The sequence below is a fragment of the Chelonia mydas genome, chromosome 1, assembly GCF_015237465.2.
Source record: "Chelonia mydas isolate rCheMyd1 chromosome 1, rCheMyd1.pri.v2, whole genome shotgun sequence".
NCBI classification, from domain to species: Eukaryota; Metazoa; Chordata; order Testudines; family Cheloniidae; genus Chelonia; species Chelonia mydas.
The window spans coordinates 138,907,539-138,931,861 of NC_057849.1; the positions used below are offsets into that span (position 1 = coordinate 138,907,539).

The 24,323-nt window shown below is 38.1% G+C and overlaps 1 protein-coding gene across 5 annotated transcripts in view; it reads left to right on the top strand.

Annotated features, from left to right (window-relative positions):
* Positions 1-24,323, top strand: part of CNKSR2 (connector enhancer of kinase suppressor of Ras 2) — a 379,302-nt gene that overhangs the window by 291,059 nt on the left and 63,920 nt on the right. For all 5 annotated transcript variants that reach the window (XM_037901608.2, XM_007070479.3, XM_027832677.3 and 2 more), the window contains 3 exons: positions 10,140-10,207; positions 17,965-18,065; positions 20,061-20,595. In XM_037901608.2, the coding sequence (XP_037757536.1) occupies positions 10,140-10,207; positions 17,965-18,065; positions 20,061-20,595 (704 nt within the window). The remainder of the gene's footprint in view (positions 1-10,139; positions 10,208-17,964; positions 18,066-20,060; positions 20,596-24,323) is intronic.

The following is a 24,323-nucleotide window of genomic DNA, read 5'->3' on the forward strand; positions in this document are numbered from 1 at the left end:
TATAGCTTATTAATAAAATACCTTAGCAGTGATAAGAATGATGATACCTATATTTACCATCTCTAACTGCTTTTAGGTAACAGTCAGTTTCTGGAAACTTTCATTTCTTACTGAGATCTGTTGACCAGAAAATAGATTAAAGTTTTACATTTATGTTTACTTTTACTTAAAATGGATATAGGGTAAAATTTGCAAAAGCACCTAAGTCTCATTTTCAAAATTTGTTTGTAAGACTTTGCTTTTGCTCTTCATTGTGTTACGTAATTCCATCAGGCTAGCAACTAATAATGTACTTTTCTATGCACTGAACAAAATACCCTCAGGACTAATGAAATCCTGACCACACTGAAAATACCATGTGTATTAAACATAAGTAAAATCTCTGTCAGTAGATCAACACTTGGTATGAAAATATGCCAGATTTTGGGGGGGTAAAAATACATAACTGTGCAATAAACAGAAAGTACACACCAGTGTGACCTTGGAAAAATGTTTAAATGGGTCTGTGGCTAATCACAGTTAATTTGATTTTTTTTAACCGTACATCATGACTTACATTTTGCCATTTTGGAATGAGTTCTTAGCAGGTCACAAATTAAATAAATAAACAAACACACACACACTGGACCAAAATCTGAAGTAGTGGCCCTACTCCACCAAATATAACTGAGATCAGAATCTGGCCCTGTGATAGTAAAATTGCTCTTTGTTTAAAGTATCAAACAATAATTACCCCTAGTCCCAAGCTCTGGTTCATTTCCAAAAACACTGACTTCACACAATTAACCTTTTTTTTTTAAAAGGTGATTACTAAAGAATAAATCCTTTAAGTTCAGAGACAGCATAACAAAGTATTTAAGAGCACTTGTTACATCCTACTCTAGCCTTACATATATTCACTCAAACTTTAAGAAATAGATGGTTGTGACCAGGGTCCCAGTGGGAGCCAGCTATGGTCACTCCGGGTGAACTGCAAAGATTGGGGCAGACCGTCCCCATAAAGCTGGTGGATATTCCAGTACTTAGATTCACCATGCCAAATAACAGATCCCTTAAAGTGATCCAGCCTCAGGCCTCCATCCATGTATCCACGTCAAATATGATGAAAATTTCTGTAAATCTTATTTCATCATATAAAAGGAAAGGTTCTACCAATCCCAAAGGATCGGACACATTACCTCCCAGGTTAATGAATGTTTCAGATCTTACCAAATACATGCTACAGCCAATTCTTATTAACTAAACTAAAATTTATTAAAAAACAAAAGAGAGAGTATGGTTAAAAGACCAATATACATACAGACATTCATTCAGTTCATTGAGGTTCAGATTCATAGCATAGATGGTGAGCTTTGTAATTGCAAAGAGTTCTTTCAGAAATAGTTCATAAGTTATAGTCCAATGTCCAGATCACATATTCAGGGCATACCAGCATAACTGGGACCTCAGTCTTGTGACTCAAACTTCCCCTGATGAAGCCAAAGCAGATCTGAGATGACAGAATCAGGACCCAAGGATCATTTATACAATTTCATGTCTTTTGACAAGTTGGAGTTTCTCAGGGAACAAAAGGTAATCAGGATGACTTTGAAGGAGGTCCATCACCAGTACTTAGCTATACGAATTAACGTAAGGCCATTTGCTTGTTCCTCCATCATTCACCTTACATTTCAAAGAGAGATGAATACCGAGATATCCCGGGTTACAATTCATTTAAATGCTAGGATGTTCTTTTGATCTCTGAATTATCAGAATACAGCATAGACAGGGACTGTTGATTACATTGTTGACCCTACTCACATACATGTAAAAACACAAACATTATCTCCCCATATGTCTTTTGAGGGTCATTTAGTTTGCAGGATGTTTAACCCTTTCTAGCCCTGTGTCACAACAGTATTAAAATGTTATGAACCATTTTGATTACACAAAATGGTTCCATCATTTTCTGTTCATTTTTATTGTTGGGTTTCTGACAACCACTTTCATTATGCAGTCCTTTCAGCACTGTTTGTACCATGTTACTGGAGGCAGAAGAGAAGGGCAGGAATCTACTAAAAGCATAGCCTTATTGAAAGGGAAATGTGTTTTCCGGTATTTAAATTCCTTCAATAATTATTAATAAAAATAATTATTCGTTATTTCATTGTACTTATGTATACAGAATATAGGAACTATATATGTGTGCGCGCACATACATACCTATGATATGTATGCATTTTAGACTATACAGTCTTGTTACTGTTCAGATGATCATGTTGATTTTATGAGGCCTAGATTTCCATGTAATGCTGGAAACTTCTGTGTTTTGTGATCATTGTTCTGCTATTTGGTACAGTGAATATGTATTTCCTAACCTGATCCCTTACTTAAAGGGACACTGTCTTTCCAAGGCTGGCAAGCTTGGAATTTTCCATTCCCTTTCTAAAACACATCTGCTTTTCAAAATGATCAGTGCCATCAACATTAAAATCCCGTGTTCTGAGCTGGGAGACATAGCGACAATAAACCTGCAGTGGGAGAGTGTTCAGAGAACCTATTTCCTCATCCCACTGTGTCTCCATTCAACCATCTCCATTTTTGTGAACAGGCAGAGTATTGATATTTATAAGCATCGCCTTTCTAAAGACACCCTTCTGTGAACCGAAACAAAGGTACAAGTCTAATTTCAGTCTGATACCATGAGAACAAAGACTTAGAACATAAGAACAGCCATACTGGGTCAGACCAAAGGTTCATCTAGCCCAGTATCCTGTCTTCCAACAGTGGCCAATGCCAGGTGCCCCAGAAGGAATGAACAGAACAGGTGATAATCAAGTGATCCATTCCCTGTTGCTCATTCCTAGCTTCAAACAGAGTCTAGGGACACCATCTCTGCCCATCCTGGCTAATAGCCATTGATAGACCTATACTCCATGAATTTATCTAGTTCTTTTTTGAACCCTGTTATAGTCTTGGCCTTCACAATATCCTCTGGCAAAGAGTTCCGGAGGTTGACTATGTGTTGTGTTAAAAAATATTTCCTTTTGTTTCTTTTAAACCTGCTGCCTGTTAATTTCATTTGGTGACCCTAGTTCTTGTGTTATGAGAAGGAGTAAATAACACTTTCTTATATACTTTCTCCACACCATTCATGATTTTATAGACCTCAGTCATGTTCCCCCTTAGTCATCTCTTTTCCAAGCTGAAAAGTTCCAGTCTTATTAATCTCTCCTCATACGGAAACCATTCTATACCCCTAATCATTTTTGTTGCCCTTTTCTGAACCTTTTCCAATTGCAATGTATCTTTTTTGAGATGGGGCTGTGATGGGTTTGGTCACAGAAACCCCCTTGGGACTGTCACCTGATGTGCTGAGACTACCTCTGAGCCCGTTTTATCTGCCGGTTTGGGTCTCCAAAACCCTGCCTTGTTGAGTCAGACACACCAGTCTGCTCCAGCACAGACCCAGGATCTGAACCACATGCCCCAAAGCTGCAGACTTAACTGAAAAGAGCTTAAGAAGTGCTCCTGTCTCTAGCACCCAGACACCCAGCTCCCAATGGGATCCAAACCCCAAATAAATCTGTTTTACTCTGTGTAAAGCTTATACAGGGTAAACTCATAAATTGTCTGGCCTCTATAACACTGATAGAGAGATATGCACAGCTGTTTGCTCCCCCAGGTATTAATTAATAAGCAAAAGTGATTTTATTAAGTATAAAAAGTAGGATTTAAGTGGTTACAAGTAATAACAGACAGAACAAAGTAAGTTACCAAGCAAAATAAAACAAAACATGCAAATCTAAGCCTAATACGGTAGGAAACTGACTACAGGTAAATCTCATCCTCAGAGATGTTCCAATAAGCTTCTTTCACAGACTAGAGTCCTTCCTAGTCTGGATCCAATCCTTTTCAGACCAACCTTGTGGCTTATAGCCTTGGTCCAGCAATCACTCACACCCCGTAGTTACAGACCTTTGTTCCAGTTTTTTTCAGGCATCTCTTTGGGGTAGAGAGACCATCTCTTGAGACAGCTGAAGACCAAATGGAGGGGCTTCCAGGGCCTTTTATATTCTCTCTTGTGGGCAGAAACCCCTTTGTTCTTCTGTGCAAAATCACAGCAACAAGATGGTGTTTGTAGCCACCTGGGCAAGTCACATGTCCATGAATGATTCAGTTTTTTGCAGGCCGACAGCATTGTTTACATTTTAGTTTGAACATTCCCAGGAAAGCTCAGATGTGGATTGGCATCTCCCAAAGTCCATTGTCAGTCAAGTGTTTCTTGATTGGGCACTTACTGAGAATAGTCCTTTCGCAAGAAGCTGACCAAATGCTTCACTGAGTCTATTTAGAATCAAACACATTAAGATACAAGTACATAGCCAATATTCATAGCTTCAAATACAAAAATGATACACACATACAAACAGCATGATCATAGCCAGCAAATTACAACCTTTTTATAGACACCTTACTTGACCTCCTTTGTACAAGATTTGGTGCGACTATAGGACCTTGGTTGTAACAATGATCTATACGGTCACAGTTCATGTCAATAACATCACGGGGCAACCACATCTGCACACAGTATTCAAGATGTGGGCATACCCTGGATTTATATAGAGGCAATATGATATTTTCTGCCTTATTATCTATCCCTTTCTTAATGATTCCCAACATTCTGTTCGCTTTTTTGACTGCCACTGCACATTGAGAGGATATTTTCAAAGAACTAACCACAGTGACTCCAAGATCTGTTTCCTGAGTCATAACAGCTAATTTAGACCCCATCATTTTATATGTATAGTTGGGATTATGTTTTCTAATGAGCATTACTTTGCAGTTGTCAACATTGAATTTCATCTGCCATTTAGTTGCCCAGTCACCAAGTTTTGAGAGATCCTTTTGTAGCTCTTCACAGTCTGCCTGGGACTTAACTTTCTTGAGTAGTTTTGTATCATCTGCAGATTTTGCCACCTCACTGTTTACCCCTTTTTCCAGATCATTTATGAATATGTTGAATAGGACTGGTCCCAGTACAGACCCCTGGGGGACACCACTATTTACTTCTTTCCATTCTGAAAACTGACCATTTATTCCTACCCTTTTTTTTATCTTTTAACCAGTTACTTTTCTTAAGAGCCTTTGATGAGGGATCTTGTCAAAGGCTTTCTGAAAATCTAAGTACACTATATCCCCCTTGTCCACATGCTTGTTGACCCCTTCAAAGAATTCTACAGATTGGTGAGGCGTGATTTCCCTTTACAGAAACTATGTTGACTCTTCCACAACAAATTATGTTCATCTATGTGTCTGACAATTTTGTTCTTGACTATAGTTTCAAACTGAAGTTTGCCCGATACTGAAGTAACACTTACTGGCCTGTAATTGCCGGGATCATCTCTGGAGCACTTTTTAAAAATTGGCGTCACATTAGCTATCCTCCAGTCATTTGGTACAGAAGCTGATTTAAATGATAGGTTAGAGACTACAGTTAATAGTTCTGCAATTTCACATTTGAGTTCCTTCATAACTTTTGGCTGAATACCATCTGGTCCTATTGACTTATTACTGTTTAGTTTATCAGTTTGTTCCAAAACCTCCTCTAATGACACTTCAATCTGGGACAGTTCCTCAGATTTGTCACCTAAAAAGACAGTCTCAGGTTTGGGAATCTCCCTCACATCCGCAGCTTTGAAGATGGATGCAAAGAATTCATTTAGTTTCTCTGCAATGGCCTTATTGTCCTTGAGTGCTCTTTTAGCATCTCAATTGTCCAGTGGCCCCACTCATTATTTAGCAGGCTTCCCGCTTCTGATATACTTAAAAAAATGTTTGCTATTACTTTTTGAGTCTTTGGCTAGCTGTTCTTCAAATTCTTTTTTGGCCTTCCTAATTATATTTTACACTTCACCTGCCAGAGTTTATGCTCCTTTCTATTTTCCTCACTAGGATTTAACTTCCACTTTTTTAAAGGATGCCTTTTTGCCTCTCACTGCTTCTTTTACTTTGTTGTTTAGCCATGGTGGCACTTTTTTGGTTCTCTTACTATATTTTTTAATTTGGGGTACACATATAAGTTGAGCATCTATTATGGTGTCTTTAAAAAGTTTCCATGCAGCTTGCAGGGATTTCACTTTTGGCACTGTACCTTTTAATTTCTGTTTCACTAACCTCCTCATTTTTGTGTAGTTCCCCTTTCTGAAATTAAATGCTACAGTGTTGGCCTGCTGTGATGTTTTTCCCAACACAGAGATGTTAAACTTAATTATATTACTGTCTCACTGTTACCTAGGAGTCCAATATTCACCTTTTGGACCAGATCCTTAGGACTCCACTTAGGACTAAATCAAGAATTGCCTCTCCTCTTGTGGGTTGCAGGACTAGCTGCTCCAAGAAGCAGTCCTTTAAGGTTCCATTCTTTAAGCCTCCAATAAATGTCTAATAATATGTATAGTTTCTTTAGATTCTGGTTAGAGTACAACTGTCACTTAGATTTTTGGGGCTATCTGGGTTGCAATATAGCGAGCCTATCTTGCAGCTGTGAGCCATGTGATGGGGAGAATTTGACACCTTCCTTTTACCAGAAACATTATATTGCCTCTTATATATGGCAAGGCAGAAAATTATTTTGATGTCTGCCACGGTTATATACAGTATACTCCTGATTATCCGAATAGCACGGGGGACATAGATTTAATTTGGATAATCGGGAGTTCAGATAATAGAGCGAATAGGAAACATTGGGCCTTTTAGTCCTCCTCCTCCTCCTCGCAGTTCTGGCCGGGGTGGTAGGGAGGGTCTCTGCTCTGCCCCTCCCAGACTACAGCCTCCCCATCCAATCTACGCACCTCTTGCCTGCAGGGATCCGATATCACTGGCCTTGCAGCAGCACCCTCTGCTGCTCCTTTGTCATGGCCTGCACATTCACTCCCATGCCAGCAGGGCTGCAGAGGGCCTCTTGTGCTGCTGCAGAAGCCATTGAAAAGCAGGGTGGCCTCTCCCATGGCTGGGGCCTTGTCCTCCTTACAGTCCTGGCTGGGGGTCTCTGCTGTGTTATCCAAACCTCTGCATTATTCAAATCCTTTCCTTCTCCCCCAGCATGAGACAGATGCTGGGGGACAAGGAAGGGATTCGACTAATGCAGAGGTTTAGGCAATAGGATTTCAGATAAATGGGAGCATATTCTATAAGGTTTTGAGGTGAGTCGCAAAGTTCCCTTCTTCTGATGTTGACAAAGGATGTATATGTTGTTTATCTTCACTTTCTCTTGAAGAACAAGATGGCTGCTAATATCAGTGGTACTGTATTTATTCTTTATAGCAAACAAATACTGTTTTGTAATTCTCACAAAACAATTAAAGCTGCACACCCTAAACGCTTTGTGAGTGCTGAGTATCATCTTGACCTCCTGCACTTCAGAAAAAACACCGGTTACCAAGACACAGTATACCAACCAACCAAGGTTTGAGTCTTTCAACGCACTCACCAATTTTTCAGATTCTTTTCAAGCGTATTTGCGCTATATCTTTTCATACTAGTAACAGGAAACTCTTGCACTATAACAACATACATATGTGAGGTCTCCAAAACCAGTGAATGCTAATCTTCCTATTGGTTTAACAACCCAAAGAATTTCATCTTTATGCTGCAATATTGTATCCCTTTTCTGTTCTTCAGAAGGTTTTTATAACTTCCCTGACATTCCATGTCATCCTCATGTGTTTCCAACTTTAGTCACTCTACCCATTGCTTATGCACACATTAAAAAATGTTCTGATCTTCATTATGAAACCCACCATATCTAAAGGAGCTATGCTGGGGGATTCCATGTTACATGCAATGTCATTTATTACATTATTAAATATGCTTCAGAAGTTAATGCAGTCCTTCTTTTAGCATCTCAATTTACAAGCCACTCACGAGAAGATGGTGCTTGAACATTCTGCCATATTGGGCCATATTGCAAAGATTAGTCATTTGTTCTATATTGTATGCATGTCTGGTTTAGATAGTATTCCAGCTTATTGGACAGATCGTCAGCTACTGTAAATTATTACCTATTAGTTCTTCTATAACTATTATATAAATTATTCTATAACTCTGTTAGTTAATGCACATTTCATGAGATTGTCAGATTGCATTTTTCAGGAAATAGCATTTTCTGACAACAAAATTACCTATTAAAATGTAGTTTATGCCATTTGATTGTTTACAAAAAACAGTAATTTGCAAAAGGTAACCAAGTCATTAGTGCAAATTAACATAACTAAACATTAATTTAATTGAGTGCCACAAGGATTTTATTATTTCTTGGATGTTGATAAAATGAGATCTTGCTAAAAGAAAAACCTTATTAGCTCTATTATCTAGTGTTCTGAGATCATAAGGCCTTTCCAGAAATGTTTCACTGGGTTGTGTGTGTGTTTGTTTGTTTGGTGGGTTGGGTTTGTTTGGGGTTTTTTTTTTTTTTTTGTTTTGTTTTTTGTTTTTTCAGTGCACATTGGCTGCATTTAGTAGTAGTAAACTCTGAACTGAAGTAAAAACCATGGGTCATGCCTCACTGCTGTGCTTTTAACATATTTTAGGTTGGTCTTTGTGGGGAACTTAATGTAACACTTCGATAGTTCTTTGCAAAGGGTCCTTCTCTCTTCTAATTTAAGACATGAACAGTTCTGTGGGGCAGAATTAGTTGGTTTTTGTTTCTTTGTTTGTTTGTTTGCTTTTGCTTTAAGACTCCAGTTATTTTTATAAATGTATGGCAGCTATTAACTATTATAACTGAAAGTTTGTAATCTTTTATTCTGATTTGCTTGTCTTCTCTCCTCCCCGTGATAACATTAATTAGATGGTCATGTGAGATGTTCTGTAGTCACAGCAACAGTAACTTCGCAGCTAGCTACTGTTATTCCTAATGTAAAGTGATTTATGGTTCTTGTACATGATTTCAGTTGTCAAAGGACAGTGCTGTGGTCCTTTTGAAGGAGAGCTTCAGCACATCATGATCTGATGTATGGTTAACATCCGCTGAAATGCCTTGGAAACTGTTATTTGGAAACAGTTGCAAAAGATGCTATCCCTCACTTGTCAAGAAAATATTCTGTTTCCTTATCTCGAGCGTGCAAAGGAGGCATAGCAGGCTCTGAAACAGGAATATTAGAAGAATACATTCTTCAAGTAAGAACAGAGTGGTGGTCCCTCTCATTTTGTTGGATATTTAAGCATTAAAAATGCTGTTCATTAGCTTGGCAAGCAAGGGTTCTATAACCCTGGCAATGGAATTTTTTGGAGAAATAATTCCAGATTTACCTATGGGAGGTTGTCATGTTGGTTTAAAGCCTCAGTGATGGAGGAGTTGATGTAGTGTGAGCAGTTGGATAATGAACACACTGAGGGCCCCGTGGGGGGATGAGGGGAGGTTGAAGCAGTGCATTGCTACAGGCAGTTGAATTCATTACTAGAATAAAAGAATATAGGTGCATTTTTTTTAATTCATGCAGTTTATGGATGTGTTTTTTCAGATCTAAGTAGAAGTTAGAACTTTTAATGTGAATTCTGGTTTGATGCAACTACCTTTCCCTCCCTCTGCTTCCCCAACACACAAAAAACAGGTTCTGGTGTGCTTCCATCTCTTTATACTATGCACTATAGGTAAACTTTACAACACATAATGGCATAATTAAACCCCTTTGTCTGTTCAGAAGTGAACCTGTTCTTTTGACTACTGGGTTTGATCTTTTTCCCCTGCTAGGATGCCAAATCAGGCCTTAAAGTGTTGCTTAAATCTCTGTAAAACAGTGTTTGTTCTTGAGAAATCAGAACAGCGGGAGTATCGGTAGGGTGACATATCTGTGAGCACCAGATTTAATAGGGCTTTGATTATCGCAAAAGTCTTTATTTTATAGAAGTTTGACATCTTCACTCAAGGTTTTCTTTTTGAAACAGAAACTTTGGTTCGGAAACAATTGTTCAACAGCAAAATTATAGCTCTTTGAAGACACTATGAATAGAAATATCAAAGAAATCAGCTGCTTTATATATAAAATATCATTGTCATGTATCTCTTTCAGATGGTTTATAACCTTTTAAAAGTAGCAAAGCCCAAAAAATTAACATGTTGTATTAGTATCACTGCTTTTTTAAAAATATTATTTCAGATGGCTAAACAGAATTAACATGCTTGCTGCTGGCTGTGCAGAAAGAGAGAGGATCAAACAAGAACAAGGTACAGTGGTATTATTTTGTTTACTTCATTTAGCTCCCCTTAGGGTTGCCAGCCCTCCAGGATTGTCCTGGAGTCTCCAGGAATTACAGATTAATCTTTAATTAAAGATTATGTCCTGTGATGAAACCTCCAGGAATACGTCCAACCAAATTTGCCAACCCTAGCTCCCTTTCTTGGCTGACTTATTCTTTATATTTTTCTGTGTGTCCCAGGTCCCATTCCCATAATCTAAGAAAAATTCATAAATGGGTTTCACAGCTGCTGGGGAGTTGTTGATTTTGCTTGTGAGTGGAAAAAAAACACTTTCAACAAGGTTGAAGCTTGAGTTCACAGGGAAGAAACTTGCTTCTAAAGACTGTTGACTTAGGGTATATCCGCACTACAGTGGCACAGTTATGGCATTGCACCTGTGCCGCTGTCGAGCCATAGTGTGTAGATGCTTCCTACGCTGACAGAAGGGCTTTTTCCACCAGTGTAATTAATCCCCTCTCCAAGAGGTGGTAGTTAGGTAGAAAAAAGAATCCTTCTGAAGACCTAGCCCCACAGCATCTATACCGGTAGTTAGGTCAACCTATCTATGATGTTTGGTGCAAACTTTTTCATAGCCCAGAGTGACATAGCTAGGTTGATCTATTTTTAAATTGTAGACAAAGCCTTAATTTGCTTACCCTTAAAGACTTTAAGTTTAGGGCTAATTTAATGTTTAATGACTTCTGCCATTTCCACTAGACAGAGTTGGGCATAGAAATCTACCAACCTATCTAAAACAGCACATTACATTAAAGGCAGATTTACAATACCAGTATTTTCCCCACATGCATTTGCAGTGTGCTGGCCTGTTAGCTTTGATGCTCAGCCTCTGCTGAGCAGCCAGTGTGATCTCTGGCACAAGAGTGGACATCTCACTAGGGTGAGAGGTAGCATGTTCTAGTAGACTAAACATAGTTCTGAGGAAAAGGAACTTCTATGTTCTAATCCTGTCTCATGCTGATTGGCTTGTGGCCTTGGCCAAGTCATTTAAACTTTCCACCTTCATTTCCCCGTATGTTAAAAGGGACATTAAAATATTTACTTTCCTCCCAAGAGCACCATGATGATTAATTAGTAGGTATTTTAAAATGCTCTTTAAGTGCTAACACTAACCTGAAAGCACACACAACTTGCAGTAGTTGGGGATCAAGCTCTGTTGGACTGAGGAAGGAAGGGCCTCCAGAGAAAGGAAAGACGAGTGTCCTCCTTATCATAGGGTCATAGACCTCAGTGTGTTGTAGACATTTTAAGCAAATTGAGGTCTCAGACTATTTAAATTTAAAATGGCTTCCAAGGTAATTAAGGTCAGCGGTGAGACTCCCTCCTCCCGCTTATTCCAGAAAGACATCCCTGGCAATTATCATGAATGTTCCTTGTTATCTCTCTAACATCATTCCCTAGCATTGATTTATCATATGGGGTAGACAATGCCCTCTGTATTTGTTTGTGTATTTGCGTTTAAGCAGGGCAAGAGCTATGTAGCTAGAGGGAGCTGCAATCGCACATCCATCATTCACCAGAGTATAGGGTTTTTAGTTCAGTTGAGTGCCTTCGTGGAGCCTCCCTTGACTGAAAGCACAAGGGCTGTTTTGTTTCTGAATAGTGTCCTTAATTACTAACGGCATCAGGTTAACAAAATAAAAACAATCTATGATTTTAAGCATTTTTGCACTATATGAAACTCTAAAGCTGAAATTTCTGTGATTCGGTGGCTCTGCCGTTATTCAGCTACATGCTTGATTTTTCAAAAAGTCTTTTATTTCTATTCTGTTCAGTCTTCTGCAACAAGGGCTTTTAATACCATTGAAACAATTCAACAGCAATTGTCAAACCTGTTTCAATTAAGCATTGAATGGTTCTGAACCTACTGTGCATAAATATATCTCACTTTCTTCAGAGATGCACAAATCACTGAATTGTGGGTGAAGTTCTGGTGGAAATGTCTCTTTCTTCAAGTGAAACCTTCACAGAATACTATATATCAATATCAAAATTGTTCCACATTAAATGTAGTAAATGTTAATGACATGATAAGGGACATCTTTGGACACACAAATTACTTTTTTTCCCAATGTTATAAAATAGGGGAGAGGAATATTTATTTTTCATACCAGTAGAAAATAGGCAGTCCTCAACTTTACGATGTTCGATTTAAGATGAACATTTCTGAATTGACACCCTGATTCAACCTATGACCATTAATCCAGAAGGTTTCCAAAGCGTGCTCTAACCATTGATTATATCCACCATTGAAATTCTGTCACCTGTGGAGTAAAACCTGGCAATGGTTTAATAGTATCATACAGATTTTAGGTAGTTAGAATGTAATCAGTTATCCCAGTTAGGGATTAGGGCAGCACATTGATACTAACAATCGTTCTCTTGCTACAATAGTCATGATACCTTTAAAGATGACAAGAAGTCATTTTGATTTGTTTTATCTAAAAGACGCCACCTACAGCAGCAGATTTCTTTCCAGACAGCAAAATTGCAGGTTGTCAGCCAAATTTAATTTTGACTAGTGAACTGCACAAAAGCATTGGTCAAATTCTATTTTTTGCTTTATACAAATCAAACGGCAACTAGGTGGGTATTTTTAAAGAAAATTTTATCCTGTGTTGCTAAGTTTTAGCTTCAAACTAAATATTTGAGCCAGAATATATAAGCCAGAAAAAACCGTGTGTTGCGATGGAATTGCTGACAGGCATTTCACCATAAGCAGCTCCCTCAGGCTTTGCTGTAATACACATGCACATACTTGGATACAGACACTTTTTTTTAAGAAGTAATTTGAGAGAGACTAAGACTCAAAGAGCTTGTAACTTTTTATTTTATTGTATTTTTTGCTCTTTCTCAGACTTAGGCCTCTGATCACGTGAAGGAAATTACTTGGGGATTTCTGTGTAGACATAATTACTTCAAGTTGGTGTTTTAATGATTCATGATACCTGTATTCATATTCAGTTGCTTTATGAGGACAACTCTCAGTTGCATGCCCGTCACAAATCAAGACAGACAAAATCATTCCAGGAAAACCGGCTTGTTATAAAAGCAACCATAATTTATTAGCACTTAAAAGTACACCAAAACCAAAGGGAAATAGTTTACAGTAAGATCTTATTTTCCTTTAAAAAGTGAATAGCTTCTATTATATCTTTTATACCCTTAAATATGGTATTAGGTACAGTATATTTTCAATTGGATAGTACATTGATCAACCCAATAAAATCTGTTAAGTAAGGGCTATGTGATGTATGAACTTCAAAATTAAATTAACAAAAGGTTGAAACTATCAAATAGCTTATGTTACAGCAAGAACCACTCTTTATCAATGTATCAAAGGGGAATAGAACCATGTAATATACTTCTTTGGACCTATATTTGGTGAAGATGGTAGAATTACCAACAAAAAACTATAGAGTTAAGCTATTCTACTGTACTGCCTAAATACCAGGTGCTGATACAGAGAAAAACTGAGTGGTGATATATAACCAGTGGTCAAAATTGCACGTCACATGAAAGTGGCAACGTTGTTCAACTTAAATTGACGTGGCAGTCAGTGGGTGTGCAAAATAATTGTCACTCTCATGCATCTTGTATTATTATGTGGAGGCCAAACTCAGGGAGTGGTGCCCACATATGATGCCCACGCATGTTTGGGATGGTGCATATGTAAGATACAATCTGTGCTTTATCTTGAACTCTTAGTCTGGGAGTATAATGCAGTAAAATCTCATTCGGTGGGCAGGTTAGTGATAGAAAGCTAAGGGAGATATCATTTGATTCGTAAAAATCTACCGAATCATAATTTCAATGGTGTCAGCCTCTGTGGCATGGCAGGGGAGAATCATTGCCCTCCTGGCTCCCAGCTCCAGGTCATCCAGTTGGTGGAAATTTTGATAATATAATGTCATCAGAAATTAGTCAAATTGGGTATCATTTGAAAGCCCTTTTTCTCCTGAACACAGTGGTGCCAAATGTGACAAATCTAGAATATTTATGTAGATATATATTTGTGCAAATATTTAAAACTCAACTCTTTTTGAATTATTCTTTAATACAGGTATGCATTGCTCACATAAAAAAAACATTAATCTTGGGTAATCCTAGGGAAGCATGCCTTGTGTAGGACTGAAAACATTTCTTTATCAAAGACATCATCAGTGTCATCTCTGTCTGTAGCACCACTGCTAGACACGTCACATTGATCCTCATCCACACCACATTCACATGTCCCCGTGGAAGGCAGGCTGCTGGCCAAACATTTGCAGGGTGGTGAGGATTTGGTCTTTGCACCCTACTATTTGATTAGCTGAAGGATTGATTTGGGAGCGCCTGGTATTTCACACACAACTGGTGTGATCAGTCCATCTTCCCAGACCTAAGGGGAGAGTAATTTTGGATGCATTTGATCATCCTGGAGCCATCCTATTGCTTGATAATTTGCCCTCTTGATAGCAGGTATAAATGCACCCCCTTGTTGGTGGCAATTTTTCTCCATCTGTCTGCTTCTTGGAAAACATCTGCCAACATCGCTCTGCAATTGTCCTAATGTTGGTCTTTGTAAACTCGGCATATGAACAACTCTGGTGCATTTATGCTCAGCTGGTCCGAGAACATCAGAGTGTGGAGAGAGTCTTCGAAGGCTGAATCAAATGCCAAGATAATTTAATCTTTCCAGCCAACCTTCAAGTAGTGTCACATCCTGAAAGAGCATGGAAATCTGGTAGTGTGGTGACTTATAATGGTCTGAGCGATACGAGTACATCTCTGAGGGATATGCAGTGATTCTGGTCCCCAGCAGCAGGCACCAAAACAGAATCTTGTAAAAAGTCTTGGTTAGCATCTCACAGAGAGTACTAGAACATCTTTGTCTTGTGCAAAGATCCAGAGTTTCGAAGCACCTCCCCTCTGTGGTATTGATGGGCATGCAAGATATTTTTAGTGTCAGCTTCCTCACGAAAACTATGAAGAATCTCCACTGAACAGTATAAGGTAGCAGTTTCATTACACCATGCAATGATGAAATTCCTTGAGCAATTCTTCACATGCTAGATCATTTTTCCTGCAAGGCATGCAGTTAACTCATCCTTCATGCGAGTATGAGACACTAGCTTCTTCATTGTGACATTGGAGATGTTCATGGAGTCATTGCATTGGTCATACCTTGGAGTCACCTCTTTCTGGTAATATTTTTAATTGATTCCTCTGCATGTGTGTTAAACATGAAGTGATTTTTGTCATAGGTCCAGTATTTTCTCTGTAGCCACATAATGAAGTGTTCAACCACATCTTGGCAGGTGTTAACAGTTTCTGGTTTATTGAGAGCTTGTACCTCAGCCATGCCATCTATGATTGCTGCCCTGAAAGGCCTTTGCTGGCGTGAAAGGCCTTTGCTGGCATGAGGTACCAGTCACATTGTCAGTAGGTGCTGGCTTAGGAAGACCATGCAAGATGTGCATTAGTTTGCTTTTCATGTGTCAACATGCATTGTTCAGCCACATTCAAACATTGATTGTGTTACCATGGATAATTTGTCCTTTCTCAAAGTCTCACATAGATGAACATCCCACTCAGATCTGGACAGGACCAGGAGATGAGCAAGCAATGACCTATCTGTGGTTAGCTTTTTGCATTCGAGAACAGCTTTAGTCTATTCTTCCTGATTGAAGCCCATAAATTGACAGAGCCTTGGGTAATTCTTTGGATTGTGAAGGCTTCATACAAATCATGACTCAAAGTATCCATTCAACTGACATCTTTAGCTATCTCGTCACTGAAGACTGCTTTCCTCATGATATTAATGAGCTCTGGTCCATCAGACACAATGGGGTTGCTAGCATGAGTAAGCTCATTTGTAGCTTTAAAATTGCCCCTTCTTGGCACTGAAAGAATCTAATGAATATAGGTGGTGCTTGGTTACGTCTGGGGAAGTCATCCCAGTCATGTACCCTATTAACTTTACTTTCCATACAACATTCTCACTCAAAGTGACTGCTTCATACAGTTTCTTACTTGTCTCACATGTTGAAACTGTGCTTAATGAATGCCTTTGGGCTTCCAGCTTACCGCAGAAAAAGCAGTTGTTCTTCTCAAAATGCATACCATGGGACCAAGGATAAGGTGAGTCTCACCCAGAGCTTGCACTTGTCCCAGTATATTCAACATTTTCCTGTTTTTCAATGTACTTCCTTTCCAATCATGCCAAAATCAGTTTGCAGGTGAACTTATTATAATGTGTAAGATGCCATCGAGCACTGTGTTTAACCAGGTCCTTCATGTTGGTATTCTCCAATGATTCAGCTACTAGTTGGTACTCTGTCTTCCCATTGATACCTAAAAATGATCAAAACCAAAGTAAAAACAAGAAGGTGTTTGTAATAAATTACTTTGTGATTGTAATTAATTATGTTATGTAATGTATGTTATGTAACTATGCACATACCATTTGCAGATGGATTCCAATGATTTCTGGCTGGATGTCGACCTCTTAACTAGAGCCTCATCACAACTCTTTTCACATAATAAACAAAGCTGATAAACAGTACTACTGAACCACTTCTATTTTTGCTGATGATGGCAATTCAATTAGAAGTACTCCTTCCATGTATAGTAATCTGTAATCGTTGTGTTTGTGGGTGAAAGGGTTTTCAAATGATACCCAACTTGACCCATTTCTGATGATATTATATTATCAAAACTTCCATCAACCAGAGGACCCAGAGTGAGGGGCAGCGAGGATGACCACCATAGGATGACACCATAGAAATTATAATTCTTTAGATTTTTACAAATTAAATGACACCTCCCTTACCTTTCTATCATTGCTTGCCCACAGAATTATACATTACAAAGGCTGTTTTTTATAATTTCTTTTTCTCTGTTGCCCACTTACCAAATAGGTGCAAATTAGACCCCATTTTATGGCCAATTTAAGCCTAATATGCAGTTTACATCACCACTAAATTTGGTCCAAGGACTTCCATGTCCATTGCACTTGCTGAATTTGGCTCATTATCTTATCAGTCACATTTTTGCTGTGATAACAAGGTGGTAGGAACCTTACCAATATGCCTAAGACAGAGACAGATTCCTGTCTTACCTCCCATACAACTGATTCCCACTGGAAATCATGTCAAAAAGCATGAAGAACTGTGAGAAATTCATGAAAAGACTATATCTGACTGTACAGGTGATAGGATTTTTTGTTTGTTTATTGTTAGCTAAGTTTGTTAGCGTTAATGTTGCTTCATAACTCAAGGATACTAGCAAGTTAATATTTTTTTCATTTTTTTTCTACTTGAAGTATAGTTTCAACAGACTCCAACCAAATTTTGTCCTATTTTATTTGGCAAATGTTGATGTAGTAATTTTGTGTAGAGCCGAACATTTTATAGAGTTCTATGTGTATTTTGTACAAATGCCACATTTATCGTTTATATACTATACAGTTTGTATTCACAGTGTTTCAGTAGATTAGTATGTAATCTGCTGAAGGTGGAGTGGTACGTTAGATCTATAAAAAATGTTTTGAGGTCTGTCTTCTTTAGATTGTAAGAACTTTAAATTATTGTGGTTGTCATTTATGAAGTCAGCAGTTGAAAATGCTTATTTCATAGTGGTATCTGAGGTTTGTCTTGACATTTGTTTTCTTGAAAGATAGTGTGTGTACATATATGTATCAAGATAGTTTAATTTTTGGATCTGACATGTACACAACCTTTTAGATTACTGGAGTGAGAGTGATAAGGAAGAAGCAGACACTCCATCAACACCCAAACAAGACAGTCCACCACCCCCATACGATACATACCCACGACCTCCTTCGGTAAGTCATCTATGGTTACTTATTTGGAAATGTGTTTGGCATAAAGCATCAGTTTTGCCTACTTGAATTATTTCTTGTGAGATTAAAAAAAATCTGTAAGTATAAAACTCTTTCAAAAGAACAAATTTCATTATCTCAGTCCTTGATAAAATGTTTGCATTCATCTCAGGGAGGTAAAAAAAAGATCATAAAACACATTTTTAGTCACAACCTGTTTCTGATCAAAATTAAGATCATGATGATTGTGTATCTTTTTAAATGTATAGTTTTCCTGAATTTCAAAACGTCCATTTTATTAGTGGTCAGGAAATAGCCCTAGCTGGAAAATAGACAAAATATTGATTAGCACCAGTTAACAGGGGTGTATAGGTGTCATTTGTAAGGCTGGAATTTTGTCCAGGGGCAGGAAAGGAAGCTGTGATTTAATAATCATGTCTTGCATAGCTGCAGAGAAAAGAATCTGTGTTCTCTACAAGGAGAAGGGAAAATCAGGGAGAGAAGACTGCTATGCCATAAACTTAAAAATAAATAAACAAAGAACACACACACAAAAATAAAATGTTGCTCCTAAATAGCCTGCGTGAACATGGAAGGCAACAAGGATGACATTTATAGGGCTACGGTTCAGTGAAATACTTTGTTTAAAAAAAAACAGTGGGTTGATGATGCTTTTCTCCTTTAAAAAAAACCCCAAAGATGTTATAGTACTTTACTTTCCAGTCCACTGCCTTATTGAAAACATTCATTAAACAACACAACTTACTAACATTAGAACAGGCCCAGGGAAGCAAATTTTATTTGTGACAATTAGAAATAAGAGGACAACCAGCACTGCTATCTCCACCAATGTGTACAAAACCCTGGTTTTGTGAGGACACATAATCTTGCTCACCAGACAAAGTTAGTTCAGTCATAGAATTCTTTCCATCCCCTCTTATGACACCATTTCTAGGACCACTCCACTGCACAAAACAGAACCTATTCACTCAAGTAGCACCCCAATTACCCTAGGTAACATTCAGAGGTTCTTCCTAAACACACAATGATTGTGCTGTCAAGTGTACACATCAAGCAACAACCTTTTAAGTAGAAAAATGAACTCTATCTCCAGAAAAGCTTCAGTAGTTATCTAACATACAAGTTCTGTCTCCAGTGATGACAGTTGTTTTGTTTGTGAAAATGTGTGTATATCTATAAATTAAAACAAAAAAGTAAATTCTATTCAGTTGCTTCTCCCAGCAGTAGCTAACATAAAGCTAGATTATGAAGCTCGAACTCAGACCGCCTTCAGAATTTTTAAATTCTGTCGATGTACTGAGAAACAATTGACTAGTGGATCTTTAAAAATTGAATAAACAAAAGTAGGAGCACAAAACAAGACAAAATTTCAAATTCCTGGTTTCAGAGATGTATGAGTTATCGGAGTGCAAAATGTTGGATTGGAGCATATGCGGGAAGTATTTTTTTCCTGGCTGTATAACTTAAAGGACATTTTTATGTATACTCTCCAAAGCATTCACCTTTGCACTGAGTCCAAGCACTGAAAACTTCATCCCAAAGAAATTTGTTTAAGGAGTTACATGCAACTAAATAAGGTTGAAGTGGAATTTGGATGTCATCTGAAGATAGTACTCACAAGCTAATACAGGGCCAGAGTTTCCCATGCTTGTACATGCTCAGTAGTGATTTACTCTGTGAATAATGTGAGTAATCCCATGGAGTCTATGGTGCCGTTGTGCAGAGTAAGGAGCATTCAATGTTAGTAAGAATCTTATCCACAGTAATTGTGTTAGAGTGTGTGTGTGTGTGTATCTGTATGGTATATTTACATATATATATTTATATGCAGAGACAAAATATGACCATAGGAGACCAAACTAGTTAGTCTGGTAATACATGCCCTCATGATTAGAGTGAATACGACACCTGCGTATTTATTATTAGTAGATGTGAATGTATTTTAATCTAAAAACGACATTAATATTCATTTTGTAGATGAGCTGTGCAAGCCCTTTCGTGGAACCAAAACACAGCCGACTTTCATCTACAGAAACTTCCCAGTCACAGTCTTCGCATGAAGAGTTCCGTCAAGAAGCAGTAGGAAGCACCACTGAATCACCTGTACGCAAAACAGCCAGTCAGCGACGCTCCTGGCAGGATTTAATAGAGACGCCACTGACAAGCTCCGGACTGCACTACCTTCAGACTCTGCCCCTTGAGGATTCAGTGTTCTCTGACTCAGTTGTAATCTCTCCAGAACACAGGCGGCAGTCAACTCTTCCAACTCAAAAGTGCCACCTACAGGATCACTATGGTCCATTTCCCTTGGTAGAGGGTGAGAGAAAGCAAGTGCTAAATGGGAATGGGGGCAAACCCCGTAGTTTTACTCTGCCTCGGGATAGTGGGTTCAACCACTGCTGTCAGAACCTTTCAGTTAGTGCTTCTGATCACCAGGAAGATGTACAACAGAAAAAGTTAGATGAGGAGGAGGAAGAAGGGAAAGCAGCAGCAGAAAACCAAGAAGATAAAAGTAAGTATTGAATATTCTCTATGGCTATTCAAGATTTCTATTTAAATAACTTACAAGTTGAAAATATTTTCCTCTTTAATTAAAACAAAAAGAATAGTCTCTTTAATTTTCTTTTAAAATTTAACAGTTTACCCTTGTTGCAGATGCAATTGAAATGACCTTTCTGATTTGTTTTTTGTACAGTTCCTTAATAACTAACAGAATGATGAGTCATGTACCTTAGATTTCAGAACACCCATTGTTACAGAACAGAATTACTATTTCCTTCTAGTAATTTTTAGTTTTAAATGTTAATGGATTTTGTTTCTCTTTCCTCTCCATCTCTACTCACTCTCCATCTCGACTAACACACTCATGCCTTTGAGACGTATTTGGTGGGCTTTCCAGTTCAGAACCTGCTCCTGTTGAAGTCAATAACAAAACTCCCACTAAATTCAATAGTGCAAGACAAGGCCCTAAGTGCTTAGTGTGTAGGTTGTAGAATCCTGACAAGACAGCTGAACAGGTTGTGACTAATTCAGAAAATAAATAGAATATGTTTTCACCAGTTCTTCACCATTTTCTAACATGCAATTTGAAAGATAAAAATACAAGAAACAATTTATGAAACAAGAACTTCAGAGAAGATATCTACATGAAAACTGGGATAAAAATCCACCTGAAACAGCATAACCACTTCTGTCATGGCACATTAGCTTGTCTTGAGATCAGTTTTTTTGTCAGAGTAATCCAAATTAACCTCTAGAACGGGGATTTCAGAGGAACCTTCTCCCCACACTTGCATACACCGGTATCAGACAAATCTACCCCTTATCTGTTTCATGAACTATCCATCACCATTATTTATAGAGCTTTTTAACATATGTTGGCTATCAAAGTTCATTTACCAACCATCTGAAGGGCCAGCAAACAAGGGCTGCATCAGTTAGTTATGGGGTTATGCTACAATTAAGTTATCTGTAGGAGTGAAGAAGGCAGATAACCTACCAGCCTCTTGAAGGAACTGTGGTTGCTACTAACCTGGATCCCTCAAAATGTGTAGAGGGCCTGTCGGCAGAGTTGTCATGAATAAGGAGTTTGAAAATGGTAGAGGCAGTGAGGTGGGAAAGAGTAAAGAAGTTTCACAAAACAGACAAAAAAAGTATCCATTAAACTGTAAACCTAACAGTACTGCTGAATATTGGAATTAGTGTTGAATTTTTTTTTATTCTCCATGGCAGATGTGAGTTTTGCTCTATATTTATGTTTTTAATTGATAGATACTAGATATTCTGTTATATGCATCTGGCTTTTAATTAATCCTGGTGCCATTTTTTTAAGGCAAATTGTCATTTCAGCTCATCTGCAGCACCTTTCAAACATTTACATTTAATAGGGTAACATTTGGGCTACTAAAACGTCAGAACTTAAGATGTCTGATGCAGTTTGCTATATGATTAAACTGCATCACCCAGATACAAAACATGTTACCCTAACTACTTTTACCCCGGGAATTTGGCCTTCAAATGAGCTTTTAATGGTAGCAATAAAAATGACAAAAGCCTCCCAATTTATGAAAGGAAAAGAATAGCAGCACTGACACTGTTAGGGGTGGCTTAGAGACTTTGTTATGGACCCTGTGTTCTTAGGTGATTTAAAGTTCAGTTGCAAAGCTTTTTGTCATTGCATTTTAAACCACACAGCAATAATAAAGGGACACACTTTGGATTAACGGGCCAGAATCTGGACTACCTTCTCCCCACCCCACCCCACCCCCATTTCCAGCCCCTTCTCCAAAATTGACACATATGTTTCCATTTTGAAAGGGTCTCCTTGACAAGCTCGTGTTGGGTTTTTTTGTTTTGTTTTGTTGTGTTTTAATTTTAGGAAAGCAAGTAATTACCAAAGGGGTGATCATTTCAGAGAAGTTAATGACTAGCTAGGGGAGCAAAATGCTCATGGTGAATTATTAACCGTGAGAATATAAAAATGTGAAGAAAATATCAAGTAGCATGTTGAAAAGTTTGAACTGCTTGTTGCTATGGCTACAGTGTTCTGTTTATAGGACTGGCCTTTTCCTGTGCGCTAACCAGTAGACAGACAGGATTTTATTGCCAACCTTCTTGCAAAATGTAGAATCTCAGTTTCTGAACTGTGGTGATACAAACTTGCTCATAGCATTGAGTTTTCTGAGATGATGGGTGCATTTGTACATGTTACACCATTGGCCCTGCTTTCTCCATTGTTGTGAGAAAGCAAAAAATTGAAATTGACAAGATTCATTCTTTCAGAACAGAGAGAGAGAGAACAATAACCCCTAGTTCTCATATACAGTGTTACCTTTAGAGACAATCCAAGTTGGGATTCAGATGACCCTGTACCTTGCAATAGATTCTTTAGATTAGTACCCTAATGAATCTCAAATAGTTATGATCTATTGGATAAATTGTGTGTGTTAAAGTTGAATCATTTCTATTGATTTTGGATAATAAATACAACTCCTTTGCAACTGTTAACATGTGAGTTAAATGTCATTGCTGGAAGTTTGTCTTTGGGTCTTTTTGTTTCATTTGTTTTTAATTCCCACCATTAAAAAATACAAAAAATAAAATCAACTAATTTTAAACGACAATCCCCGATCCCATGTTTTTGAAAAATATTGTTCAGACAACTGCACACAGCTTAGGAATTCAGTGCTTTGTTTATGACTCTTGGTCAGATCATCAGCTAGTGTAAATTGGCATCGCTCTATTGACTTCTGTGGAGCTCCACTGATTTATGACAGCTGAAGATCTGTCCCTGTGTCTTTAAATCGCTATTTCGTGCCCAAAGTAGGCATTGCAGGAGCCACTGCAATGGATGATTTTGTGTACCTGCTCTGCTACTATAGCTTGATACATTGTGGTGAGTTTAAGATGCTGAATGCCCTTTCCTGTGTTGGTTTGTTAGAACATTAACTGTATTATGTACAATCTCTATATTTTTACTCCTTGTTACAGCACATTAACATTGCACTGCTAATCTCTAATTGGGTTATCGTTTTTATTTCCTTAATGAATCATTTAGTCTTTCTTTCTCTGTATTGACATTGTCTTGTGATTATTGTTATTTTTAAACCGGAGTTTATCTCCTGTGGTGTATGTATATACGTGCATGTTTTCACTTCTGAGATTATTACGCAGGCAGACATTGTTCAGGGGTGATTCTTTGGAACACGTAGGCATCCTCATTGGGAGCAAACCACCTCTTGTTTTGTTCTAAAGCAGGCTGCACATGATGAATGTATTAATTGGTAATGGCAAAACACATTACGTATCCGTGATTAAGTCACAAAGGACAAGTCCTGCCTTCTCAGATTTGCCTCACTGTAGATGGAGGTAATAGAATTAGACAGTTATGCATCACATCACTGCCACCCACTCTCCTTCAGGCCTAAAGTTTATCTGTACGTTTTGACATGGATTTTACCACAGGATGCCAAGGAGCACCTAAAGTTGTTCTTGACAGAACAGTTTATTTGCTTTTTGCCTCTAAAAAGCTTACTTCATTTTTACTTTGTTTACTATTTGAAAGTTAGTTTTGTATGGTTATTCTCTCATTTTCATAGGGCCAATGATTTTGTGGGAGAAGGTGGATTTACTAATCTTAATATTTAGCATGTAATAAACACGAATGCTCTGCAGCAGCAAATTGAGCATAGCTCCTACTGACTTGGCCAGAGGGAATGCTCCCTTCCTGCTCATTCACTA